Source organism: Idiotropiscis lumnitzeri, chromosome 21 (genome assembly GCF_059441095.1).
Source record: "Idiotropiscis lumnitzeri isolate Australia: NSW breed Sydney's pygmy pipehorse chromosome 21, RoL_Ilum_1.0, whole genome shotgun sequence".
Taxonomy (NCBI): Eukaryota; Metazoa; Chordata; class Actinopteri; order Syngnathiformes; family Syngnathidae; genus Idiotropiscis; species Idiotropiscis lumnitzeri.
Genome location: NC_142411.1, coordinates 5,492,969 through 5,516,981, shown reverse-complemented (window position 1 = coordinate 5,516,981; position 24,013 = coordinate 5,492,969). Strand labels below are relative to the sequence as shown.

Below are 24,013 nucleotides of genomic sequence, written 5' to 3'. Positions count from 1 at the left end.
TTTTATTGATGAATTTTTTTCTTGGTTTTGTAACTGTCACAAATGCTGCATAAAATTGGTTAAGAGAGATACAATCTTAATTGGCTCTTCCTGACACTTTCTGATAATTAAACGTGCCCGCGAGTGTTTGAACTAAATGAGTTGACTCATTTACTGCCAACCACTTTCAAAGACGCACAGATTATTGTGTGTACTGTAACAATTGAAGCACAACACGTACAGTGAAAATGCCGCAAAATAAAAAATCTTATCACCTGTTCCTGGCCCGAGTCATGCTCTTGCTTTTCCTTCTCTCAAAGCGCTCCTCATCAGAAGATGAGGTTGTGTCGCTGCTGTGGATGGCGTGCTTCTTTATCCTTAAAATAAATAAATAAATAAATGAAAGAATAAAGTTGGCTTTGGATTGGTACATGTAGCTAGCATCGCATTTAGCACTACTCACCGTATATGGCTTCTTCGTGCTGGCGATCTGTGGGTGTCAAACAGTGTGGGGTTGCTTTGCTTCCTGTTCACTGGTTCTGAGGACATGAAATGATTTGGAACGGTCGCCACTTGCTTTTGTCAAAAAGACAATAAAAATCCTATTTACCAATCGGGGGCGCCTCGTATCTCTGCACAGTCTTGCGCTGTCTCAGGTTGTACGGCCTGTCGTTCTCCTCCCCTGCTTCCTCCGCTTCATCCCCTTCGTCATCCTCGTCCTCAGCGTCCTCTTCCTCTTCCTCCCCGTGAGACTCTGAACGTTTTCAGACATTTTCCCGGTATGACTCGGCTGATTCATAAAGAGATAGCCTGCCTGAGTCAGGAACTCACCTTCCGTGCCCTCCTCCTCTTCCTCCTCCGTTTTACTCATGGCTTTATGATGCGTGGGCAGGCTGAACGTGTTGCGGCGCATGGACTTCCTCCGCTTCACGCGAGAGTACATGTCCATGTTTTCCTGGTAGAAATATCAGATCACAGTGGGCAAGATTTCGTTGGGGAACTTCATAGAAAAGGTTTTTGGTTTTTTTTACCCCATACCTCCTCTGTGTCTCTGGTCCACATGCGAAGGCGCTCCACCTCGCGGTTCTGCCTGATGCTACTGATGTTGTCCATCTCCTGGAGTACGGCCTCAGCCGTGCTGCACAATTATCAAAAACAAAGTGATAGATTGAAAGCTACTATGAGGGGGATTCTTGGAGGCGTTACAAAAAGGGACTTGGGAATTGGAAGGTTTTATTGTAGCTTGGACGAAAATGTTGGAAGTTAAAGATAAAGTAAGAAAAAGTAAGAACGGTTGGTTATGAGTGTGGACTTTTTTTGGAAGGTTTTTACATAAAAATGACAGCCATGGCATCGTACTGGTTAACACGTCTACCTCACAATCAATGAGGTCCTTGGTTTGAATCCTGTTTCCAATTCAACTTTTTCCTCCCAAATTCACAAAACATGTATATCAGATTATCGAAATTAAAATGTTCTATAGATGTGCAAGCAGTCCACGATGTTGCCGGCCTTTCACCCATACTCGACGGTGATAGGCTCCCGATGAGGACAGGCGCCATTTAAAAAAAATAAATAAATATGTTTATGCTCAACACACATGCAGGCGCATGCATGTATACATATAAACATGTTATGCTATGTGAATGCTACATGTCTACCACGTTAACATTCTTCTGGGGTAGAACTATCCGGAGCCAGACCCAGAATGAGATGCGGAACAAACGTGCATGACAACATTGCCAAGATCTGGTGAACACTGCTTGGAATAAAATAAAACCTAAAGAATATACATCTAGATTTTCCTGCTACATCATGCGGCAAAGGATTGGCGATTGGCGCTCTTATCGTGACAGTAACCAAAGCACCAGGAGGTGGGTGGGGGGGTTTGTGCCCGGCTGCTCACCTGTTGACCAGCTGGTCAAACAGCAGGCTCTGGTTGAGGTGTTCAAACTGGCTCTTCCTGACACGGCAGCTCCTCTTCAGCTCCACGTGGCCGTTCATGCGCGAGTGGTCGCCCTGGCCCAACTCCTCCTTCCGGTGGCCCATGTGGCCTGCGACGTCAATGGCAAAACAAAAACACACAACTGATTAAATAAGGCATTCTCATTTATTGCTTTTATTATTAATTTTTTTTCAGCTTTACTGGCGTGTATAATATTACCGTGGCCATTTTGCATGATACGAGATGACAACCTAGAAGTGAAAAAACATTTGATATTAGGTTTGGCTGCACTGAAGTCATGATACACCATTTGCAAAAAGTTGGTGTTGGGCTTTTCGGTGGAATTTCAGGATAAACAAAATGCACTATGAACTTGACCTCTAAATTTTTGAATGAACATTCATGTTTGCTTGAATGACATCATTCACAACACGTGTTTGAACCATCTGACAATACATTTCCATAATCCTCAAATTTAGTTCATCCGTAAAGGTCGGTTTCATCCTGAAATTTCAACCAGAAGACAAAGATCCCCAAGACAACGTTAAGCAAGCCAACCTGGTGCGGTAGGTGGGAATGTCCCAGCTAACCCGCTGGCCTTTGGTCTGGGGCGAGGGGGACGTGTCGCTGGAGCTGGGTTCGGACGCCATCTGCCTGTGGGGCCGCTTGGCGGGCGGGCTGAGCCGCGGGCTGCTCACATCACTGGTCGTCTCCTTCTGGTCCAGCAAAAGACAATGATGGTGGAAAAAAATGCCAGTTGACACTTGTTGATCATGAACATAAAGCCATAAAAAAATTAAAAGGGTTGCTCAACACATTAGTCCCATAAGCGCCATCCAAGCATGACAAAAGTCAGAAAAATAATTAGAGAAAATTTACAAATAGACCTCAGTCATTGCTTTATATTTTGTGTTGCAAATGAGTCAATCAATGAAACAAGCATGGACATAATTAGGACACCCTTAATTTGTTGCACGACCTTTTCAGGCAATCAAAGCTACCAAACGATTGCCATGACTTTCAATGATACTTTTGCCACTGTCAACAGGTATTTTTAGGCAAGATACTTTATTCTTACAATTACTGAAGCCATTTTATGATCATATGTTCAGGAGTGGGCGGCACGGTGTACCGACTGGTTAGCACGATGGCCTCGCAATGCGGAGGTCGTGGGTTCGATCCCGGCTTCGGCCTTCCTTTGTGGAGTTTGCATGTTCTCCCCGTGCCAGCGTGGGTTTTCTCCGGGTACTCCGGTTTCCCCAAAACATACATGGCAGGTTGATTGGATGCTCTAAATTACCCATAGGTGTGAGAGTGAACGCGGATAGTTGTTCGACTAAGTGTACCCTGCGATTGGCTGCCAACCAGTTCAGGGTGTCCCCCGCCTACTGCCCGAAGATAGCTGGGATAGGCTCGAGCACTCCCCTCGACCCTTGTGAGGAGAAGCAGTAGATGATGGACGGATGTTCAGTAGTGTGTGTTAAAGGTTGTGTTGAATTGGAATCTTTCTTCCAAGCACTTTTGGGTTATATTGCTCAAATATGAAAATTCTATGTCACTTTCTTTCTGTTTCTCTTAAGATGTGGTAACTCGGGCAATGTGATTGCTTGCTCTTACACCAACTTTTTTACCCTTGTTCTGTGTTTTTGTCTTCCTCTTTCCATCTGTACAGCATGTCTCTATAAAGTGCCACTGACTTGTTTTCTTTCATTGGATTTTAATCTGTCATTGGGTTTTAATCTATGTCAGTCTCGTGTTGTACAGTTTGTCTCACGTTAAGGTTTCAAGTGGCTTTAATTTATATTAGGCCACTTATTTAATTTGGTTTTCTGACTCGACAGAGTGACACAAAAAGGCTGCTGTCAGTCAGCTTTATTGTCACACAAAGGAACTCAAGCTCAACTGGATTCAGTTTATTATATGTACCAGCATTAAACCAGCATATATTGACTAATTAAGGTAATGTATAGTATTAACGCTGTAGAGTTCACCAAGTTCAGACTTGCCTTATACGGGACGTGAGCCAGCCAACTGTTGTGATCCCTTCCCCCACAAGGCTACCCTGTCGGGCTAGCCATAGCTCCAGCCCCGCTTGCGCTTTAACACACTCATAAAAGTGTGAAATACTCCCACAAAGGGGACACACGTTCGCTGTGATACCCTTCTGTCAAACCCCGTGGTGGGCTTCACGCGAGGGGCTAAAACAAGCGAGCAAACGCGAGGCGACTCACCCGGGTCCAACTGCCAAACACAAAGGGAACTCAACTTGAAGCTAGCAGCTAACGCGGCTAGCCTCCGCTTTGAACGCCTTTTAATGATACTCGCTGGAAATGACAAGCGTACAAACCGCGATGTTAAGTTGTTCGGTTGCGTGCAAGCGTGGCCCGGTGGGTGTCAAGTCCGGCGGCGGTGTCATATCGCCGGGTAACGATGCCTCCCGAAGCGGGAGCAGCTCCTTCCCAGGCCAAGGCTACAGTTACAATTAGCCGCAGCTGTGTTAGCTCACCGGGGGGGGAAAGGGGGAAACCGGCTTACATGTTCGTCGGTGTTACGCTCGCTCCTCGACGACGAGCGGGTCCTGGAGGAGATGAAGTGGCCGCTGCCCGGCCGCGAGCTTTTCCGTGTGTTCACCATGTTTAGTTTCACTCAAACGGCTCCCGAACCGGCTCCAAACACTGGCTCAAAGAGCACGGCACCGAGGCGCCATTTCTCTCTCTCTCTCTCTCTCTCTCTCTCTCTCTCTCTCTCTCTCTCTCGCTCGCTCTGCAGCTCGTATGCTCCCTCTCTCTCTCGCTCGCTTTCCCCCTCGTGTGTGTTTGTTTTATGTCTCTCGCGCTCTCTTCCCTTCTTTCTGTACACAGTATGTTTCTCTTTTATGATGTCAAGTGGAAAGAGGGGAAGTTTAGTAATTAATGTCCCCGTGAAGTGGGAAGAGTCTGTGACACAACACTGAGCAGTGGCGTGCAGAGGAAGTGTCCGAGGGGGCGTGGGTGCCGGGGCCACCCTCTAATGAAAAATTAAATGGGCATCCGTATGAAAAAAAGGGGGTGGGGGGTATTTAGCAAAACCAGTTTCAAAAACTTGTAACTTAAGACCCACCGCATTGACAAAATGTTTAAGGTGGGTATCATAAGCATTCGCTCAACCGCAGCATCCGCTGAGCTTTGATGTTAACTTCACTGCCAGATTCAGCAAACATATTTCGGTGCACCCCTAGTCAGTTGATTAAATCATCGGTTTTGGACTCATAAAGCACCAACCAAAAACGGATACATTAAAATGCATTTCCCTGTGGAGGTGACACGAAGCCCCTGTCCACCTGTTGGTTGTCAAGTCAGATTTAACCCCCCTACCTCCTCGGGCTTCATCCTTTTCTGTGTGATGTGTGTGCACACTCAAGGCAAACAACGAGGCACTCTACAGTGTCCACACCAGCACAAAGTCCCTATCTAAAGTTGGCTGTCAAGTCAAGTTCTTATTTGTTTAAATCCCCCTCCCCTTTCCCCCTCCACCTCTTTTGTGTTTCTGTCTTGCTTTCTTTCTCGACTGTATATTTTTCATGATGATGTCAAGCGGTGACTCAAGAAGTTTTACAATGATTTAACATTAAAATGACTTTTTTCATAGTTTTTTCCCTTTTTCATTTTGTGTTTTTATTTTTCTTGCTCTCTTCCTTTACATAACATTCTGTCTCTCTTTTGGACAATGTGGTCTTAACTCACACTCTGTACAGTATATATCTCTCTTTTGGTTGATGTAATCTGAAAAATCAGTGTTTTAATTATTTTCAATTTATTATTCCAGGCCATTGTTTGTTTTATTGACCAATGTGCTATATTACTTCTCCTTCTACGTGTGTTATATATATATATATATATATATATATATATATATATATATATATATATATATATATATATATATATATATATATATATATAGAGAGAGAGAGAGAGAGAGAGAGAGAGAGAGAGAGAGAGAGAGAGAGAGAGAAAGAGAGCAATTATATGACATTAATGAGGTTTACGACAGTCGAACTGAGAACGGAGCTCATTACGACACTACCAGCAAATTTACGGTGTGGTATTGACGTCAAACAGCTGCTGCCGTAAACCGATCCAGTATCCAGCTGCAGATGTTTTATCCACGGATTCGCTGTTACAACACTCACACATTCTGGTAAAGTATTAATTTTCCTTAGTTTACCACATGTTTGAATATGGTTTGGTTTTGTTGTTTAATATATTCGTCAAATCTTTACAGTGCAGGGTTGTTTTGTTACGTCACTCGCGCCCATGTTAGTTATTAATGATAGCCTACGATGTTTATTAATAATAACATTAGACCTTTTTGATCGTTGACGAGTGTTGCATCGTTAAAAACACACGAGACAAGATACATGATGCCGTAAATTACTCAAAAAAATTGTAAATGGTCTTCTATAAAGTGTGCTTGTCTTATATGACTTGTTTTTGTTTTCAGATGGACAAGACACGACGACATGACACACAATGGCACTGAGGATGATGTCATTTGGTAAAGAAAATGCTTGCTGTCGTGGAACTACAACACTCAAAACTGTGAAAATACTTTCTTTTGCTATTGAATGGCAAAGTGTCTTAAAATCTTTAAGTTGTACCTTACATATCACACAATAATGGCCCTAAAGTGTAATAAAAGAGATTTTATAATATAATATTGTGTTGAACAGGGTTGCTAGCGATGATGATGAGAAGGAGATGCCGATGAGGTGCAGCTTCTCTGTGGAAGACCTCCTGGACGAGGTGGAGAAGATCTGTTATGATCCCTCAGAAACGTCCAAGGTCAGTAATTAATTGATGAATTAATTAGTGATATGAATCCACATGGAGATTAAGATGCTTCTGCTTTTATCCCGAGGTGGAGATGGTGGTGCGCCTCTGGAAGGACGGCTTCACCGTCAACGACCAGGAGTTCCGCAGCTATTCAGTCCCTGCAAACCAGGAGTTCCTGGATGCCATCAAAAGGGGGTGAGTTAAAATTTTCGCACAATTTCTAAAGATAGCCTCAAGTGAATATCTTCATTATCGTTGTGATCTTCAATGCAGGGAACTTCCGTCGGAGTGGGAGAGCCGAGCAGAGGAGGAGGAGCTGGAGGTCAACGTGGAGGATTTGACGGAGGAGGAGTACGTTCCCCGGAAGAAGGTTTTCCACCCTTTCAGTGGGCGAGGATACCGGCTTGGCAGGTGAGGGGCGGGGGGCTCTTTCCCCAAAATGGAGAGATTGCATGAAATAGTAATCAGGGTATCATGAAAAAGGCTTAAATGAGAGAAATGATATTTATTTTCTTTAAAAAAAAATAAATACACTTAAAATTTCAGTCTGCCATTCAGAGAGCGAAATGTTGAACCTGGTGATAGGAAAAATAATTACTTAAAGATGGAGTTTGCAACCCCTTCCAAAAAACATTTTTTGTCATCTATGTGAAAACTTCAAACAAAAACAAACCATAAATAATTCCTCTCCCCATCTTGTTCCTATAATTGGATTTTTTTTTTTTAGAAACCAAAGAGGACGAGCAAGCAATCATCAATCAATCAGAGAAAGAAGACGTAATCGACGAGTTGTAAATCATTTTTTGTGCTGATTTTTGAGGAGTGTAAACTCACCCTTTAAGTTAACATCACTCTAAAAAAATAAATATATTTGATTATTAATTCAGAATTAGAATTTTGGTGTAATATTGTGTGCATTGCACCCACTCCGTGTGGTCGCTTTTAATGAAGGATAGGTCTTTTTAATTTAATTTATTCAATCATATTCCACTGGAAAGTTCTTATTATATATTATTATTTTATTCAATAGGGAATGTAATTTAACCTGTAAAGTAAATTTGAGAATGAACGAATGAATTCATTCATTGGAATCTTCACTGGCTAATCTACAACTCGCCACAAGAGGTCACTCACTACCCAAAGCAATTAAAGCGGGTCATGGCATCACCCTGATGAGCTGCAAAAGAGCACCGATTTAATTTTCTCCTCCTCCCATCATCATCATCATCATCGGTATTAAAGATAAAGATTTAATCTGCCATGTTCTTAATCTCCGCTCTGTGTCTGTGCCGCAGTGTGGCGCCGCGAGTGGTGGCTCGCTCGCCATCGGTGCATGAGGACGGCGAATCTCCCCCCATCCCCATGGTAACCCTGGACCACGCCCTGCCCGTCACCTCTTTGCAGCTGTGGTTGTCCGACGGCCGCAGGCTGGTGCAGCGCTTCAACCTATCGCATCGGTGAGTATACAACATCACCAAACAAACAAAAACCACGGAGTTTGTCTTAATCTCTTCAAATGACAAAAAAAAAAGATTCCTGCTCGTTTGGATTACATCATGCTAGTCTGGTGCGCTAATCATAATCTGAGATGGAGTCCGTTTATCAAATCCCAGCAGGGGGATGGGTTGCGTAACCCCCAATGCAGCGTTTATGTAATGGGGTTGAGGAGCTCAAGGATGGAGAGAGCTTGTCTCCGACCTTGGCCAGCCTCCTGCGTGAGCAGGAGGCCACCGGTGCTCATGAATAATGGAGACCCTCCACTCCTCACACAAACACACACACACACACACACCTCGCTTGAATTTTGTGCGAGCGCGTGATGAGCTGTCACTTGTTTGTGTGGGAAGAAGTTAACACCTGTAAGTTACTGACCATATTTTTGAAAAATGAGAACTTTTTTTTTTAAACCTTTTTCTCCTAAATTGATTTTTTTATCTGTTAAAAAAAAAAAAAACGTCTTTGTTTTTTCAACAATTTAGTTTTATGCTCAAACAGTTGAACATTTTTTTCCCAATTTTTTTTTTTTGTGGCATAAAATGCAGATGTTTTGAAATGTAAATTTGGACATTTATGGGGAATGTCAACATATTTCCCTTAACACTATAACTAACTTTAAGAAATAAATTTTCTTCCAAATTCAGAATTTTTCCCCAAAAAATTCCAACTTTTTTACAAATATTTTGACATAATTATTATAAAATTCCTCGTGTCTCGTAAAATAAAAAATTCTTAACTTTTTATCGCCGCAAGTTATCACTGTTTCAAGTACTATTATCACTTTTTCCATTTTAGCTTCTAATATTTACTCTCAAAATATCGTGACAAATTGTCTAAATATTTAGACATGGTTTTCATAACATTTACCACTTTTATTTTCCATAATGTTAATTTTATAATGGCATTTAATTCTGGTAAAATGTAAACTTTATACCTATAAAATGATATATTTTCCCCTCAAAATATTACAACTATTGTTAAATTATTCCTGCGAGGTTGTTTTTTTTCCTCATAAAATCAGTCCGATTACAAATTGTACGCCGGGGTGTATTCACATTTCCCCTGCATTGGCCAAGTAACTGTTGCGATCTTTTAACCCCGAACTCTCGTCTTTCCCCGCTCAGGATCGTAGACGTTCACGAGTTTGTGTCGCGCTGCCAGAGGAGCTGCCCGCCCTTCGTCCTGACCACGTCGCTTCCCGTGCGGGAGCTCCACGACAAAGATCTGAGCCTCGAAGCGGCGGACTTGGCCAACGCCGTCATTGTCCAGCGGCCCCTCAACACCCACGCCCCCTTCGCGCCATAATCCACCTGTCCCCTTTCATAAAGCAGCACCAAAAAAAAAAAAAAAAAGTCTTCCCAAACTGTGAACGCCATTTTTATGCACTTTTCAAAGCTGACACTGCTTGCATGTTCAGGTTTATATTTGCCTTTTTTTTTTTGTCGACTCATTTTTTAATGTATCATGTTATGTGCCTGCATAATTTCCATCAAATAAAAAAATTATGAGGATTTTCCATTGTTTGGCTGCATCAATAACCGCCTCGGGAATGTGGGGGATGAAAGACAGTTCCTCACTTAAACAAGAAATCTTGTATGCGTTGTCTTTTTCCACTCGTCCCATTTTTTTCCCCCCTCATCGTTCTCCCGGGCCGAAAGCCATTATCCGTCGTCAATATTTAAAAGCCGCCCGAGGAGCATGCGCACAAGACGGGATTAAGCGGATGTGGATGGTCAAGGTCATGATAGCGACAGTGTGGTGAACATCCCGAGTTTGAGGGGTGTTGTGACGTGTTTTTGCAGTCAAAGCCCCCTGCGGAGAACCAGAAGAAAGCGTTCTAAAACATCATCATGGAGTGCGATTGTGTGTGGAATTTTAGCTCCTCACATAGATGTGAAAGAGTTCTCATTGTAATTTGAAAATTGCGGTGGTATTTGTTCTAATCTGAATTTGTCACGGATAATCGAAACTTTTTTTGTCATTACATTGACTCTATGGGAAAAATATCATTTGCATCCTAATTTGTCACGTGGTCGCTGGTGGTTTTAGTCCCTTAAAAGGCGCTATCTATGCGAAGATACTTTTAATAATATTTAACAGTTGCGTATTTGTCAAATTCAATAATGATGCATGTGGGAACAATTTTGCCAGGTTTTCTTTTTTTCTCACAAGGCTCACGCCTTTTGAAGGCTGAATCACTGCCTCCGACATGAAGCCAAACTTCATTGTTTGCATTCCACCTGCTGCTACTTAATTACAGGTACAAGGTACCACTGACGTGAGCCCAAGTGTCACTGTCTGGGGATGGTCTGGAATTTGTGTCTGGGGTTATTTGACAGCTCCAATTTTTCAAAGGGAATTTTTGGGCTTCCGTCTTGTGCAAGCAGCTCGCTGGAAATGTGATTGTCATGTTGTGAGCCATCAGGGACCAATGCTGGTTTGAACTGGTTCCATTGATGCTTCACCATTAATCATGGTGACATTTATTATGTACACCCCCGAATAGGGCTGTGCAATCAATTCAGCTAAATTAGTACCTCTTCTATAAAACTAAAATTACAGTAAAAATGCAAATCTATTTTTTCTTATTATTCTTATTAATCTCTCTCTCTCTCTCTCTCTCTCTCTATATATATATATATATATATATATATATATATATATATATATATATATATATATATATATATATAATTCATTTTTTAATTAATTAATTGATTTGTTTCTGCTCTGTGTGCGTGGATGCGTAAGCGAGCGTGCGTGATGTATGAATGAGTGTTGCAGTACACAGTTACGGCCGCACGGGGTCGCCTCAAAAGTGAACCAACCGTCGACTGTTTCCCTTTTACCCCCCCCAGTGTCTCTCCGTCCGTGTGCGGTTGTTCTCCTTCTCCGCAGTCTCCTTCTCATCCCGCCCGGCCGCCCAAACAGCTCCACACATCCAGCAACCCGCCCGCTTTACGGATCTCTCCTCTCCCTTCAATAACAGCAGGTAGGAGTAAGACGACACATTTTTTTCCTTTATATGTGATTTTGTTTTAAAAAAAAAAAATACATTATTGATGCGTGCTGCCAGGAATAGTAACACACTCGTTTTTTTTTTCAACACGGGACTCGCTTTGCATCCCGTTTGCACTGAGCAGACAAAACATTATTATAGGTACACATAATTCACCAACTGGAAAGGACATTCTAGATTTAAAAATCTAAATACTATTAATTAGAATTTTTATTGTTGATGTTGGGAGAGTCCGAATATTCGAAACAGCTTCCTCAGCACTCTTAATTACTATATAAATTTGCTGTTACATGCCTGGTGGTCCTCTGCAGACACAGACAAACCAAACAGGAAAAAAAAACTTGTAATGTAAATGTCACAGTTTGTTCTATATAAATGCACAGAAACTCCAGGAGGCAATTTGCATACGAGACAAATGAACCCAAAATACCACAGATAGCATATTTCCATATATATTGATAAATATAACACAAACTTATTTAGGCTGAACATTTAGCTGTAAAGTAGTGTGTATAGTAGCTTTTCATTATAGAATTCTGTGCACATGTGCGTCAGCATTCCAGAGCAATGTTGGGCATACTTGTTATTGAGTCTATTTTGTGTGTGTGTGTGCGTGTGTCATCCCCTGGTCTGGCCTCCCGGTTCCAGAGCACAGCAGCATGTGAATGGCGGCGGAAAGCGTCCGAGTTGTCCGGGAGGAGCAAGAGGAGGAAGCGGGGGAGGCGGTGCAGTCAGAGCTGCCGGCACGCAGTCAGAGCCACGTCCAATTGCCAGCTCGCCTTCAGGCGCACACACGCAGCCTCAGCCACACGCACTTTGGCACTCCATCGCAGAAGACGCGCACCTGCCGCCTCACCCACAGCCTCTCCGCCATGGCCCGCGGGGAGAGCGGCAACCGAGGGGGCCTGTCTGGAGAGGGAAAGATGCTCAAGGCCACTGAGACGCTGTTGGATGCCAAAGTCCCTCAGCAGGTAAGACCGCGCAAGGCGTGAGAAATGTTCTCAGGTGGTGTTTGGAAACTATTGGTGGTATGCATTTAATGGCCGTGTCAAGTATATGATTTCATTTTAGATTGTTTTTTTTTTTTTTTACATCCAATTTGGCAAGCATGAATTGAATACCTTGGATTTAAGATGGCTTTAGAGTGCCTCATTGTCACATCATGGAAAAGCCCGAAATGTGATGAACTCCAGCCATCGGAGGTTTTTACGTCTATATTTTCAGTTATGTGAAAGTTTATGTGGAGCTTTCATTTTTCCAGGTTGTAGTGTTAGTGTTTGATTCACAGTTGAGCTGGATACACGCCGCGTTCACAAGTGGAGAGAATGGCTGGATTTTTTTTTTTCTATACATTTACTTGCCAATGTTTTTAATCACTCAATCTTGGCAATTAAGGGAGTTAGCAACACTCTTCTCTTTGTGGTCAACTCACTTTAAGTGTCAAGCGCTTTTGTTTTTTGATCCAGTTTCCTTTTCAATGTGTGGCTGCCGGATTGTGGTCGTTCCTGTTCCTGCGCCTTCTGTTTCCAGTTGTCATTGAAGCAGCCTTAGACATGACTCACATAATGAGCCACCGCCATCCTTAATATTGCTGTTTTTCATATTTATTTTTAATTCACTTGCTGAGTGTGTGTGTTAGTTTTTGTTTTCCAGTGCAGTCAGTCTGTAGTTTTGTATTAATTTTCTTTGTGTCAGATTCCTGGTACTGCACCAGTGTGTCGTTCCTTTAAACTAGGTGACACGCACGCTCCCTATAATCCCTCAGTTTTGCTCTTTTTTAATTTGTGTATATTTGCGCTTGTGTGTGTGTGTGTGTGTAAATGCCCAATTCTGTTTGTCCCTATTCCTGTGCAGTCAGTTAATTAATTAATTAATTTTTTTGCTAATTTCCTTTTTTTTGCCTGTTTCCTGTTCCTGCGTCCAGATTTGTTTTCGCTGGTTGCCTGTGTCTCACTGTAAACACTTGAGATGGGATGCGAAGTAATTGGCAAAGCAAGTCATCACATAAAAAAAATAAATAAATAAATCACGTTATAGCCGCCACACAGCCTTCAGTCTAATCATCATCAACTTTTTTTTTTTTTTGTGCTCATAATCCATAATCTGTTTGGTAAATCTCTGGCCCCAACTCAATGAATCAATTTGAACATCTTTAGAATCTGATTAGCTCAGCATTTTAGCTCATCAAGTCTTTTACGTGGTATCGATTGTGCACTGTTAACCATTGAAGACCTCACTTAGAAACTGCATAAAAAAAAATATGTATTTGTTATATAAATGCTCCAACCACAATAAAAAAAAAAAAAATCAACGATGCAGGTGTACCTAATGAACTGACGTGTGCTGAGTGAGGCTTTTTTTTTTTTTTTTCTTGTGAATAACATTAGGCGGGACATCCTGTTTATCTCCTTTGATGAAAGCGGGAGAGTTGAGAAGGAAGGAATAAGAAAGGCTCCAGAGAAGAGTTCACAGCATATTTTTGCACATCATCAGTGGCGTGGAGCCAGCCAATGCACTTTGATTTTTTTTCTCCAATTAGCCGTAATTGCAGCGAGAGCCTCAGCCTTTACTTACCTCTGACCCGACTTGGTCTTGAGTTGGAATAATTACACGCGTCCCTCCTGGTAATTGTCCCTCGCCGGGCCCTTCATGTTTAGACAGGGCGGCGTTAATAAGAGCATTTCACTCTGAGATGTGGTTGCTTTGGTGGTGTTTGCGATTTGGATCGCAATGGGGCCTCTTATTCAGTACTTCAACTTCAACGAGAGATTCAAAAGAATTCATCCTTAGCATGACAAGTCAACGATTCAATAACGCAAAAATGAATGAGGAAATTCGACTCTTGCGTCACTTTCGAACTGTTGCGTCAGTCTTTACGTGAAACATTTGAACGAGGTTGAATTGAACTACTATGTTCTTGAGGAAACAGAAAAGGGAAAATATTCTTTTTGTCCTGTTTACATCAACATGAAACGGTTATTATTTCAGTCTGCGAAACCAAAAAACAAAATATATATTATAATATAATTGCGCCTCTTGTGACCACGAAGAGGCGTCTTTAGGTTCCTTACTCATCATTTCGTCAACGTCTTTCCGGGAATTTTAAGTCAGGAGGATAAAAATAACAAAAATGTTCACAATCCATTATTCAAAAGTGAAAGTGTTGTTAAAAATAGAAACACAGCAGGGAGGAAAATTGGTAAACAGTTAAGTTAAAGATAAATGAATCGTGATGGTGACTCCTGTTGTTCAAAAATTTGGGGTCAATTTAACAAGTAAATAATAAAAAAAAAATATAAAAAAAAATAAATAAATAAATAAAATAAAATAAAAATAAAATAAAAATAAAAATAAAAATAAAAATAAAAATAAAAATAAAAATAAAAATAAAAATAAAAATAAAAATAAAAATAAAATAAAATAAAAATAAAATAAAAATAAAAATAAAATAAAAATAAAATAAAAATAAAATAAAAATAATAATAATAATAATAAAAAGAAGAATTGCTTTGCAATGTCAGCGAATCTAAAGGTAGTCTTGGACTTTGTATGTACTAATCATAGAGAGCAAAGTGGAGTGTTTACTGTTCCCTGAATGCCTTCTTATAATAAAAATAAAACTAAAAATAAACAGCGCAAACAGGATAAATCAATAGACACTTCACCGCCTTGTTATTTACATGGTGTCTTTCCAGGCCATCATCATTTTCACTTCCGCAACCTCAGCCCGACACTTTTAAACCTTTAAATACAGATGCTGGGCACTTAAGGGGAAAACCAAATCGAACCGAATCGCGGGCACACTCACAGAAGTCTGCTTGGCTTTTTTTATTCCTTGCAAATAGAATATGCGGATCGCACGCTCCTGTAGTGGACTGCAATAAAATTGTAAGACTGCTGCAAACATTCTGTGAAAACTGGTCGTAAAATATCAGATCTGGATTTGTAGGAATCTTACCCATCACTCGGAAATTTGTGCATAAATTTTCATCGAATGTTAAAAGAATAATAATAAATTTGAATATTTTTTTTTCTCTTTCCTGTTAGACCGACCTGAGTCAGAAGCTATCGGTGTGCAACAAGCTGTGTTTCGCCATCGGTGGCGTCCCCAAAGAAGTTGCAGCCAGCGCCACCGCCTTCTTCCTGCAAATTTACTTGCTGGACGTTGCCCAGGTGAGCCCGAATGCCAGCGTGACATTTTTTACCATCGCGTTACCATCACACTGACAATGTGGCCGCCCCCCCCCTCCCGCAGATCAACGCCTTCCAGGCCTCCATGGTGCTGTTTGTCGGGAAGGCCTGGGGAGCTGTGGTGGATCCTGTGGTGGGCTTCTTTATCAACAAGACCAAGTGGACCAGGATCGGGAGACTCATGCCCTGGTGAGGCCCCTCTCCATCCGTGGAAACACACTATTACCTCCACCAAGGAACTTGTATTTGCAACATCATACACTTGCGGGATGACTAAATTATTTTGGTAATATATCTATATATTTATATATATAGACTAATGGCACCAGAACAGGAAGTTACACCACTCGATAAATTCAGTCAAAAATTCTAATTGTTCCTAGTCAAAATCTGAAACAGCCAATACAAGCAAAGCATTTGGAAGAATTGATTCCTGTCTTTTTTTTTTTTTCCATTTCATTTTGAAACATGAACAAAAATGCCATTTTAATTGCGCTCTTCCCGACGCACCCTGCATTGAGCTTCAGCATTTACGTAACGCTTCATTTCAACTTTGGGCAACATTTACCACCAAGATCTTTTTTTTTTGGGGTGGGGGGGGCTTTTTTCTTTTTTTTTTTTTCTCTCTCTTTAGCGTCCCGGATTTGCTTGCGTCAGGCTTTTACTGCCGTGATGGACTTAAGTGTAAAGCAGCTGCTGTAATTACACAGACACACTTTAATGCTGCGTGTACATTATAGGTTTTAGATCACACACTAACTGTTTAATGGAAGAGGTCCAAGTAAGAGTAGCAGACCGAAACTGAGGTCCAGTTTAACCACTTTGCCTGATTTGGGAGAATGTGGGCAAGTTTGTTGCCGGAGTCTCCTGCCGTCCTAGCGGCATCTTTTGATACACCGTGACGAGTTTGTCGTTTTTCGCCTCACGCGTTGATGGACATCTTCTCGGACAGGAAGGGCATTTCGTATATAGGCGTGTTTCGGTTTACCTAACAAAAGGAGATACGAGTGGCCCAAATTGCGAGTTTTTCCATGTTGGGATTGCAAATATTTGGAGCGTGTATGGCAATCATAATTCGCAAAAGTGTTGCTTAATGCTGACAAAACAATAGAAAATGCCATAGGCAGGCTAACGATTAACTGTCGACTTAAAATGGCATCACAGTCAGTCAACAGCAAGTTGGCAGTACCAGGCAAAATGGCCTCCTTGGGATTTTTCTGCTTAATTCGTATTCCACAAATGTAAAAAAACAAAAACAAAAAAAGTGGGGCCGCATGGAACATTATTGCAAAGAATATTTTGGACTTGAATTCCTTTTTAAACCATTGCTGACACGGAGGCTACATTACAATAGTACATCCCCAACGACAAGGATTCCTTGAAAATGAAAAGTTAATTAAAAGTAAAATTTCCTGCAACTCAAGGTGTCAAGTCATTTGCGTTGCCTTTTAAATCCCCTCTGTTGCTTTGCGTCTCCTCCAAAGAACTCAATTTAAATAAGCCCAATAACAATCATGATTGTCTTCTTATCGGATGGATGCAGTGGAGGGAGGGAGTCTTTTGTGCGCCACCTTGCTGCACATTCTCATTTGGACATTTTCATGGTGGACGGCCCCCCCCACCCACCGCCCCCCTCCATCCCTAATAGTGCAGCACCAGCGTTGTGCGTCGTCTTTTGTTATCGCAAACAATCGGGAGGTGAGAGGAGCAACACAGCCGGACGCTACCAGAAACCGCTCGGGCACTCACTCTTCATTATTTCTGTTCCTGCATCATGGGGTCAAAGGTTACTTGCTGTTGGGTATTTTTGGGTTCACCTAAATACCGTCACATTTTTTTTTTTGTGCTTTCAAAATGTTGCTGGTCCTGGATCATACTTGTTTGCCCCATCAGTCAATGATAAAAAGCAAAACAACAATTCTTAAAAAAAAAAATAAAATAAAAAAATTGGCAATTTAAATTGAAGCAAAACTAATTTTGGGGTGAAAATTTGCATCAACCGAATAAGTCAAATCAAATGTATGTATTATCCAACATGGTTTAAGCAGAGATCTTAATTTAACTTATCTTCGTAAAGTGACCTCATTCTGTTACATAACAGATTAAAGCAGACAGTTTGATTGACAGCCGTGGTTAAAATGGCATCCCAAACCCCCTTTACGTACCACTCTCGTGCAGGATGCTGGGCTGTACGCCGTTCCTTGTGGTGTCCTACTTCTACCTCTGGTACGTGCCCCCCTTTGATACCGGGCGGTTCGTGTGGTACCTCGGCTTCTACTGCCTCTACCAGACCCTCATCACGGTGAGTAGCATACTCGCTACTTGTACCGGCCTAAACTGCAAATATGTGACACTCTCATTTGCAAACTGACACGTCACTCACTCCCATTTTTGAAAGGCACACGCATTTGTATTCACAGATACTACAGTGTAGAATGTGAATACCTGTACATCACATGCATATTTTTTTAATGCTATTGTAAAATAATCAAAATCCATTTTTTTTTCGACGACTCGACTATTCAATGCGATCATCGGTAGATCAGCAATCTTATTGACAAGGGTACAACCCCCATTTTCAAAATGACCACCCTGCTATCAAAAGGCACTTTTCAAAAAGTTAAAAGCAGCATCTCATCAAATCACTGCCTAAATGGCAGTTTTTCACGGGATGAAAATTGAAGGTGAACGTTGACAGGAGGAGTAATCACATTGGGGAATTACGTCAGATGTTACAGCCTGGGGGCTTTCGGGGCGACGCCCCCCTCAAAGGGAAAGTGCTGCTATTCCTGGCGTTTTTTTTGTTGTCATGACACTTGATTCATCTCTGTTTGGCCTGTATTAGCGTGCCACGTTGTATAAGTGATCTGATCTTATAAACTACTGGATCTTTAATCAATCAAAATGAACTGAGCTTGATTGGACATATTGGTGGCAAATAAATGCGATTTTACGATTATTAATTGGCTACCTCACTTTTGATGGCTCAAAAGCAACAGTGTTCTTGCTCCGGCTTGTGTTACTCTTCCAGCGTTGTAATCTGCTTTGATTTTTTCCCCTGTTAGTGCTACCACGTGCCTTATTCCGCTCTCACCATGTTCCTGAGCACAGACCAGCGAGAGCGCGACTCAGCCACCGCCTACCGTAAGCTCCTGTCAATCATTTGTTGATCATTTTGGAAAGGATGGAATAACTGTACCTTTTTACCGTCAGGGATGACTCTGGAGGTGTTGGGCACCCTGGCCGGCGCTGCCATCCAGGGCCAAATTGTGGCCAGTGCCCACCGACTCAAACACTGCCAGGGGCATAACAACACCATTCATGCGTTGAACAAGAGTGGTGGGGCGGAGGTGGTCCGGAGTTTAGTGCGCTCGGAGGAGTACCTGTCACACGCTGTAAGTAAAAATAACATTCCGGAACGAAAGAATGCAATTAGTGGAGAAATTGCGTGGGAATGTTGAAGAGCTGAAGATGAACTGAAATGCAGTGGAATTGTTGAAATGTGGAATGTGAGACTTGAAGTGGAAGCAGAAATGATGTTTTGTCACTGGTGGAATTAGGGCATCTCGTTTCACAAAAAAAAAAAAAAAAATGAGTTACAAAACTCTGCATCACCGAAGTTGATATCAAACAGTTGTGCTCATGTAATAGGCAGAAATTAATCTGCACACAAACTTACCTTAATGTCTGACTTGTCAAAAAATGGATCTATTCAGGGTTTGATTTTCACTGCACAGCAAGAATGTCTTCGATCATCTTTGGTTGACGAAATCAAAAGGTTTCCTGCCGCTAGAGTAAAGTGGCTGTCAGAAACACATGCAGGCGTCTCGCGTCGGTTATATTAGTGTTTGTGTGGCACTGCGGGCTGGAAAAGTAATGCGATAGGTCACATGTTGGGATTTTGGTTTTTGGCCGCAGCTATTTGGGCCTGGCTTGTTCTTTCCGACACATTTTGGTTAAAGCTTCCTCGGCGGTTGGGGCAAAGGCAAATAATGATGGCAGGAAAACGGGAGCAAACAAACGCACTAAACAGCAGAGGCGTTATTTTTGGCGTCTGACTTGCCGTCACTGTTTGCTCACAACTGTATTCTGCAAGCCAACAAGGCGGCAGGATGGATTAGGATATATATTTTTTTTAAGACATTATAATGATTAAACTGTAGGAAATGATGGGTGTTTTGCTGTTTTTCTGGTTGCAGAAGGAAGTTTATATGATCGCTGCTGGTGTCATTGGAGGAATCTTCCTGGTCTGCACCGTGGTCATGTTCTTGGGAGTCAAAGAGAAAGATGGTGAGGCATTCACTAACCAACTAGCTGGCTAACTAACTAGCCTGATAAGAAGCTAAGTATCTGTCTAAGTAGAAAATGAAGTAGTATTCAAATACCTACTCGATAAAAAGCTAAGTAAATACTATAACAAGACAACTAACTAAGCTGATAATTCACTAAACCACTAACTAGCTAGTTTACTAATATTACCTCGTGTTTGGTGGAGGTTGAAATAACATTTAACTATTTAGCGACCGAGCTAAGTAGCGCGTTGCCTTCACGGCCTACCCAGAAAAGAGGAAAACAAAGAACCCGTGAACTATTTACAAAGTCGCTACAGTATGAAGTGACAATCCGTGTCGTGGAAATGAACAAGGTATGACTGTGTAAAAAGAAGCACGCAGATGAGAAAAATCTTCACCAAAAGGCGTGTTCATCATCAGAAGTACATATGTCGTATATTTAGGGAACAAGTTCAGCAGTGGCAGCGGTTGTCTGCGGTACATCCTGGTGGTTTTGTCGAGCATCAAATGAAGGCAAACATTTCAAAGAAGTGACCTTGAAACTCCTCAGGTGTTTACAAGATGAAAAGCACTCTATTTGTCAAGGAAAATGTTATATTAAGCCACAAAATCCTTACATTTGGACTTAAAGGGATGCATTTTGCTTGTACAGTTTCCCATGCACGTGATGTTGGCATTGAAGCATTATATTTAGCCACAGAAGTATCATATTAATGCACAAATGCCAGAGGATGACACAAAAAGTGTCCAAGAAATTATTTATTAAAAACAATATATGTATATGTGGTGTCCTGATTCCTGTCTAGATCCTTACGCACCGAAGACGGAGAAGCAGATTCCGTTCCACCGCGGATTCATCATGGTGATGCGTCACGGGCCGTACCTCATCCTCACCGCCGCCTTCCTCTTCATCCTGGTGGCCATTCAGGTATAAAAAAAAAAAAAAAAAAAAAAAAAAAAAAAAAAAGCCAGCCCGATCGATGCTAATGGGTCCCGGTCCGGTAGGCGGATCAATGGAGAGCAAATCTCACTTCTTATTTCTGTTACATTTAGTGCAGTCGACTGCCGTGTCACGTGACACCCTTTTGCTTGTTGTGTGCAGCTGGTGCAGAACAATTTTGTCCTCTTCTGCACGTACGCGGCCGACTTGAGGGAACACTTCCAGAATATCGTGCTGACCATCCTGGTGAGTTTGCACTTTCATTTTGTGGACTGTCTTTTTGTAAATTTGTGGCATAATAATTTTGCAATTGCATGACTAGTTTCCCGCGCGAATCCAACATTTTGCTCACAAACGTGCAGTATTTATTAACAAAACGTCAATGGTTCACCCTGTGCGTGTTGACATTTTCATTTTGGACGCCACGACAGAACGCGTCTATTAAATCTTGTTTATTCTTCCCCAAATGCTCCTTGGCGGTGGTTTGACTTCCTCCGCACGAAATTAAACTATTTGGATGTTTGTTTTTAGCTTTTAAATATATTTGCTAAAAAATATATATTATTAAAGATAGATTTATTAAAATCATAGATTTATTACAGTCGTGATTTTTCAACCGCTCACACTTGTCATGTGTGGATCCTGTATTTGTTCGTTATTTATGTATCCTGTAATTGTTGCTGAGTTTCTTACTTTTGTATCTTATTGTTGTTACTTGTGTGTCTTATAGATGTTATTTATGGTATTCTGTAATTTTTTTTTATTTTTAATGTGTCTACATTGTGTGCTCTCAGGTGTCTGCAGTAGTGAGCATCCCTTTGTGGCAGTGGTTCCTGCAGAGGTTCGGAAAGAAGACAGCAGCTTTTTGCGGCATCACGGTGAGTCTATCCTTACTGTTGTATTATGATTTTATTTTTTTTACGAGAATTAAGCCAACTCTTGTTATTTGGTTGTTGTGAGTGCCATCTTGTGGCCGTTTTCTGCATGTGGCGTAACAAAAGAATCGTCACCAGAGGTCTGTCTTCTCTCTTCAGTGGATCATGCCCTTCACAATGATGCTGGTGTTCATCCCCAACGTGGTGGTGGCCTACGTGGTGGCCGTGTCCTCCGGACTCAGTGTTGCCGCCTCGCTCCTTCTGCCCTGGTGAGGCTCCATTGTAGTGGTACAGTATCAAAGTCGCCATTGTGACAGCGAATATGATGACAGGTCCATGCTTCCCGACGTGGTGGATGACTTTCGGTTGGCCAACCCATACTGCAAAGGCCATGAGGCCATCTTCTACTCCTTCTATGTATTCTTCACCAAGTTCGCCGCCGCCATCTCACTGGGCGTGTCCACTCTGTTCCTGGAGTAAGTCGCCAGCACTCAAATCCAGTTGCAACCTGAAATTTGGTAGGCATCTTTATCGCAAGTACAGTTCGTAGTCTCACAATCCGATGTCCGAGAAACACATATGTTGGCTTGAAGCGGTCATTTTAGGAGACTTTAAGCCAGGCGTGTCAAACTCAAATACACGGTGGGCCGAAAAGTAAAACTTGAACAAAGCCGTGGGGCAGCATTGAACAAATGAACCTTTTAATTAATATGGACCCAAACAAGATTTGCTTTAACTTTGAATCTGGAACAAGCAACAGTTATTACTATATAATATCTAACTTAATAGTCCAGATATGCAAAATTGAATTTAATAATAATAATAATAATAATAATAATAAATATAATTTTAATAATAATAAATTATTATTTTAAAAATAAAAAAAACAATAATAAATCAATCCAGAAAAAAATGTTACTATTCTCATATACAATGTAAAATTATAATAATTAAACTGCCGGCCAAATTTGGCCCGCGGGCCAGCATTTGACACCTAGGCTAAACCCATGGAAACTCCAATAAGATGTATTTGAAAATTGCCCCCTGTAACCAGTGTCACTTAGCAAGATTGGTTTGCTTAAACTCGATTCCTTTGTGCGCGCTTAGGTTCGCAGGGTACGAAAACGGCGCCTGCAAGCAACCATTGGCTGTGGTGTACACGCTCAAACTGCTCATCGGCATTGCCCCGGTGGCCTTCATCATCACAGGCCTCATGATCCTGCTTCTGTATCCCATCACGGAAAAAGTGCGACTGCGCAATAAACTACACTTGGATGAGCTGCGGTGAGTAACAATCAAGTTAAGGCATGTCTATCATGAGAAGGCTGGCAAAAAAAAGTTATCAGGAAAGACATTTGAACATTTTCAGGTGTTCTTCAAAAAAAAACAATCTCATCCTAGAGATACAAAGGAAGTCTGCCATTTTGGTTTGATTCTAATTTACATTTCTTTTTCTATATTAACCTATAAAACACAGGAAACAAAGCAGTGTTTCCAGAAGTTCAGATGACTTGGGTGTGATGTGACGTGGAAAAAAAAAAATCTGGACGCCAGACACATATTCCAGCGGTGCATGCTGGGGAATTGATGCCATTGGTGTATATTACACTGAGACTTGATTTGTTTTTACCGTGAACATTTTTTGTTTAAAAACATGTACTGTATAGCCATGATATGATAAGAAGAATATTTATACAAATGAATGTATATCAAGGTTTTATTTCCCCCTCCTCTCTTTCCTTGCTGTGTATAGTTGCTCTGCGACATTGTTATTTATTATTTATAAATCATGTGAGAGAATGATGACACAGTAGGTCGAGGGGTTAATGTTGTGTTACTTTGCAGAGGAAATGAGGTGAGGACAGTAAAGAAAAAGCCACAAAGCTATGAAAAAAATAATGTCTATTTTATTTTATTTTTTAAGATAGTTGTGATTTTCTGTAGTGTTCTTAAACGACTTCCATCTGTGTGTTGTTCCCTCGGTAGGTAGGATGTGATATTAAACTTGCTCAAAAGGGAAATTTTGTGCAATACTCAAGCCTCCAGCCCACTTATTTTATTTAAGGTGCATTAGTTGTTGGACAATCAGCGTGGATTTAGAACAATATGAATGACATGTTTGGTGCTGTAACAATCAGGCGAACATGTCTCGGATAATGTCTCTGGAGTGAGATTGCGTACATGCCAATCTGATTATTAATCTGATGCCAAGAGCCCTGCAATAAAACCTCCTTTCATGATGATCTATATTGCTTTTATGTCTTTCTTGAGTGGGAGTGTGATGAGGCTGTGATTGGAATCACTCCCCTATATAGCTATATATAGTGTCCTATATAGTGACACTGGGACTGCTTAGTTTGAAATACTCTTGTAAAATACAATCATCTTAAAATAATAAAATGTTTATTTAATATTTATTTCAGGGTTACCATCTGTACTGTTGATCCTGCGTTTTAATAAT

General features: G+C 41.4%; 3 protein-coding genes across 3 annotated transcripts in view; 2 read left to right on the top strand and 1 right to left on the bottom strand.

Annotated features, from left to right (window-relative positions):
* atad2b (ATPase family AAA domain containing 2B) overlaps window positions 1-4,625 on the bottom strand; it is a 39,526-nt gene extending 34,901 nt beyond the window's left edge. Inside the window, exons 1-9 of the mRNA XM_088286658.1 lie at window positions 4,460-4,625; window positions 2,483-2,640; window positions 2,144-2,175; window positions 1,886-2,033; window positions 1,018-1,117; window positions 811-934; window positions 590-733; window positions 443-518; window positions 255-356 (exon numbers count right to left, since the gene is read on the bottom strand). Of these exons, the coding sequence (XP_088142784.1) occupies window positions 255-356; window positions 443-518; window positions 590-733; window positions 811-934; window positions 1,018-1,117; window positions 1,886-2,033; window positions 2,144-2,175; window positions 2,483-2,640; window positions 4,460-4,558 (983 nt within the window). The 5' untranslated portion in view covers window positions 4,559-4,625. The remainder of the gene's footprint in view (window positions 1-254; window positions 357-442; window positions 519-589; window positions 734-810; window positions 935-1,017; window positions 1,118-1,885; window positions 2,034-2,143; window positions 2,176-2,482; window positions 2,641-4,459) is intronic.
* A 1,355-nt stretch (window positions 4,626-5,980) lies between these two features.
* On the top strand, window positions 5,981-9,746 carry ubxn2a (UBX domain protein 2A). Its single transcript, XM_088286502.1, has 7 exons — window positions 5,981-6,103; window positions 6,407-6,460; window positions 6,636-6,747; window positions 6,824-6,933; window positions 7,012-7,149; window positions 8,034-8,195; window positions 9,360-9,746. Exons 2-7 carry the CDS (start codon window positions 6,426-6,428, stop codon window positions 9,538-9,540), a joined length of 738 nt encoding a protein of 245 aa, XP_088142628.1. The 5' UTR covers window positions 5,981-6,103; window positions 6,407-6,425; the 3' UTR covers window positions 9,541-9,746.
* A 1,342-nt stretch (window positions 9,747-11,088) lies between these two features.
* Window positions 11,089-23,795, top strand: mfsd2b (MFSD2 lysolipid transporter B, sphingolipid). The gene is made up of 15 exons (XM_088286826.1): window positions 11,089-11,227; window positions 11,903-12,225; window positions 15,302-15,427; window positions 15,510-15,634; window positions 17,624-17,747; window positions 18,511-18,589; window positions 18,659-18,840; window positions 19,645-19,735; window positions 20,544-20,665; window positions 20,840-20,923; window positions 21,472-21,555; window positions 21,712-21,821; window positions 21,885-22,028; window positions 22,660-22,836; window positions 23,030-23,795. The coding sequence occupies exons 2-15, from the start codon at window positions 11,920-11,922 to the stop codon at window positions 23,076-23,078; spliced, it is 1,803 nt and encodes a 600-aa protein (XP_088142952.1). The 5' UTR covers window positions 11,089-11,227; window positions 11,903-11,919; the 3' UTR covers window positions 23,079-23,795.
* The last annotated feature ends 218 nt before the right edge of the window (window positions 23,796-24,013 follow it).

Bases quoted from the DNA above. Each gene is read 5' to 3' on its own strand.
- mfsd2b (XM_088286826.1), top strand. From the start codon at position 11,920: ATGGCGGCGGAAAGCGTCCGAGTTGTCCGGGAGGAGCAAGAGGAGGAA. The intron at 12,226-15,301 runs GTAAGACCGCGC...CTTTCCTGTTAG, and splicing joins ATGCCAAAGTCCCTCAGCAG to ACCGACCTGAGTCAGAAGCT. The intron at 17,748-18,510 runs GTGAGTAGCATA...TTCCCCTGTTAG, and splicing joins TCTACCAGACCCTCATCACG to TGCTACCACGTGCCTTATTC.
- ubxn2a (XM_088286502.1), top strand. From the start codon at position 6,426: ATGACACACAATGGCACTGAGGATGATGTCATTTG. The intron at 6,461-6,635 runs GTAAAGAAAATG...TGTGTTGAACAG, and splicing joins ACTGAGGATGATGTCATTTG to GGTTGCTAGCGATGATGATG. The intron at 7,150-8,033 runs GTGAGGGGCGGG...TCTGTGCCGCAG, and splicing joins CGAGGATACCGGCTTGGCAG to TGTGGCGCCGCGAGTGGTGG.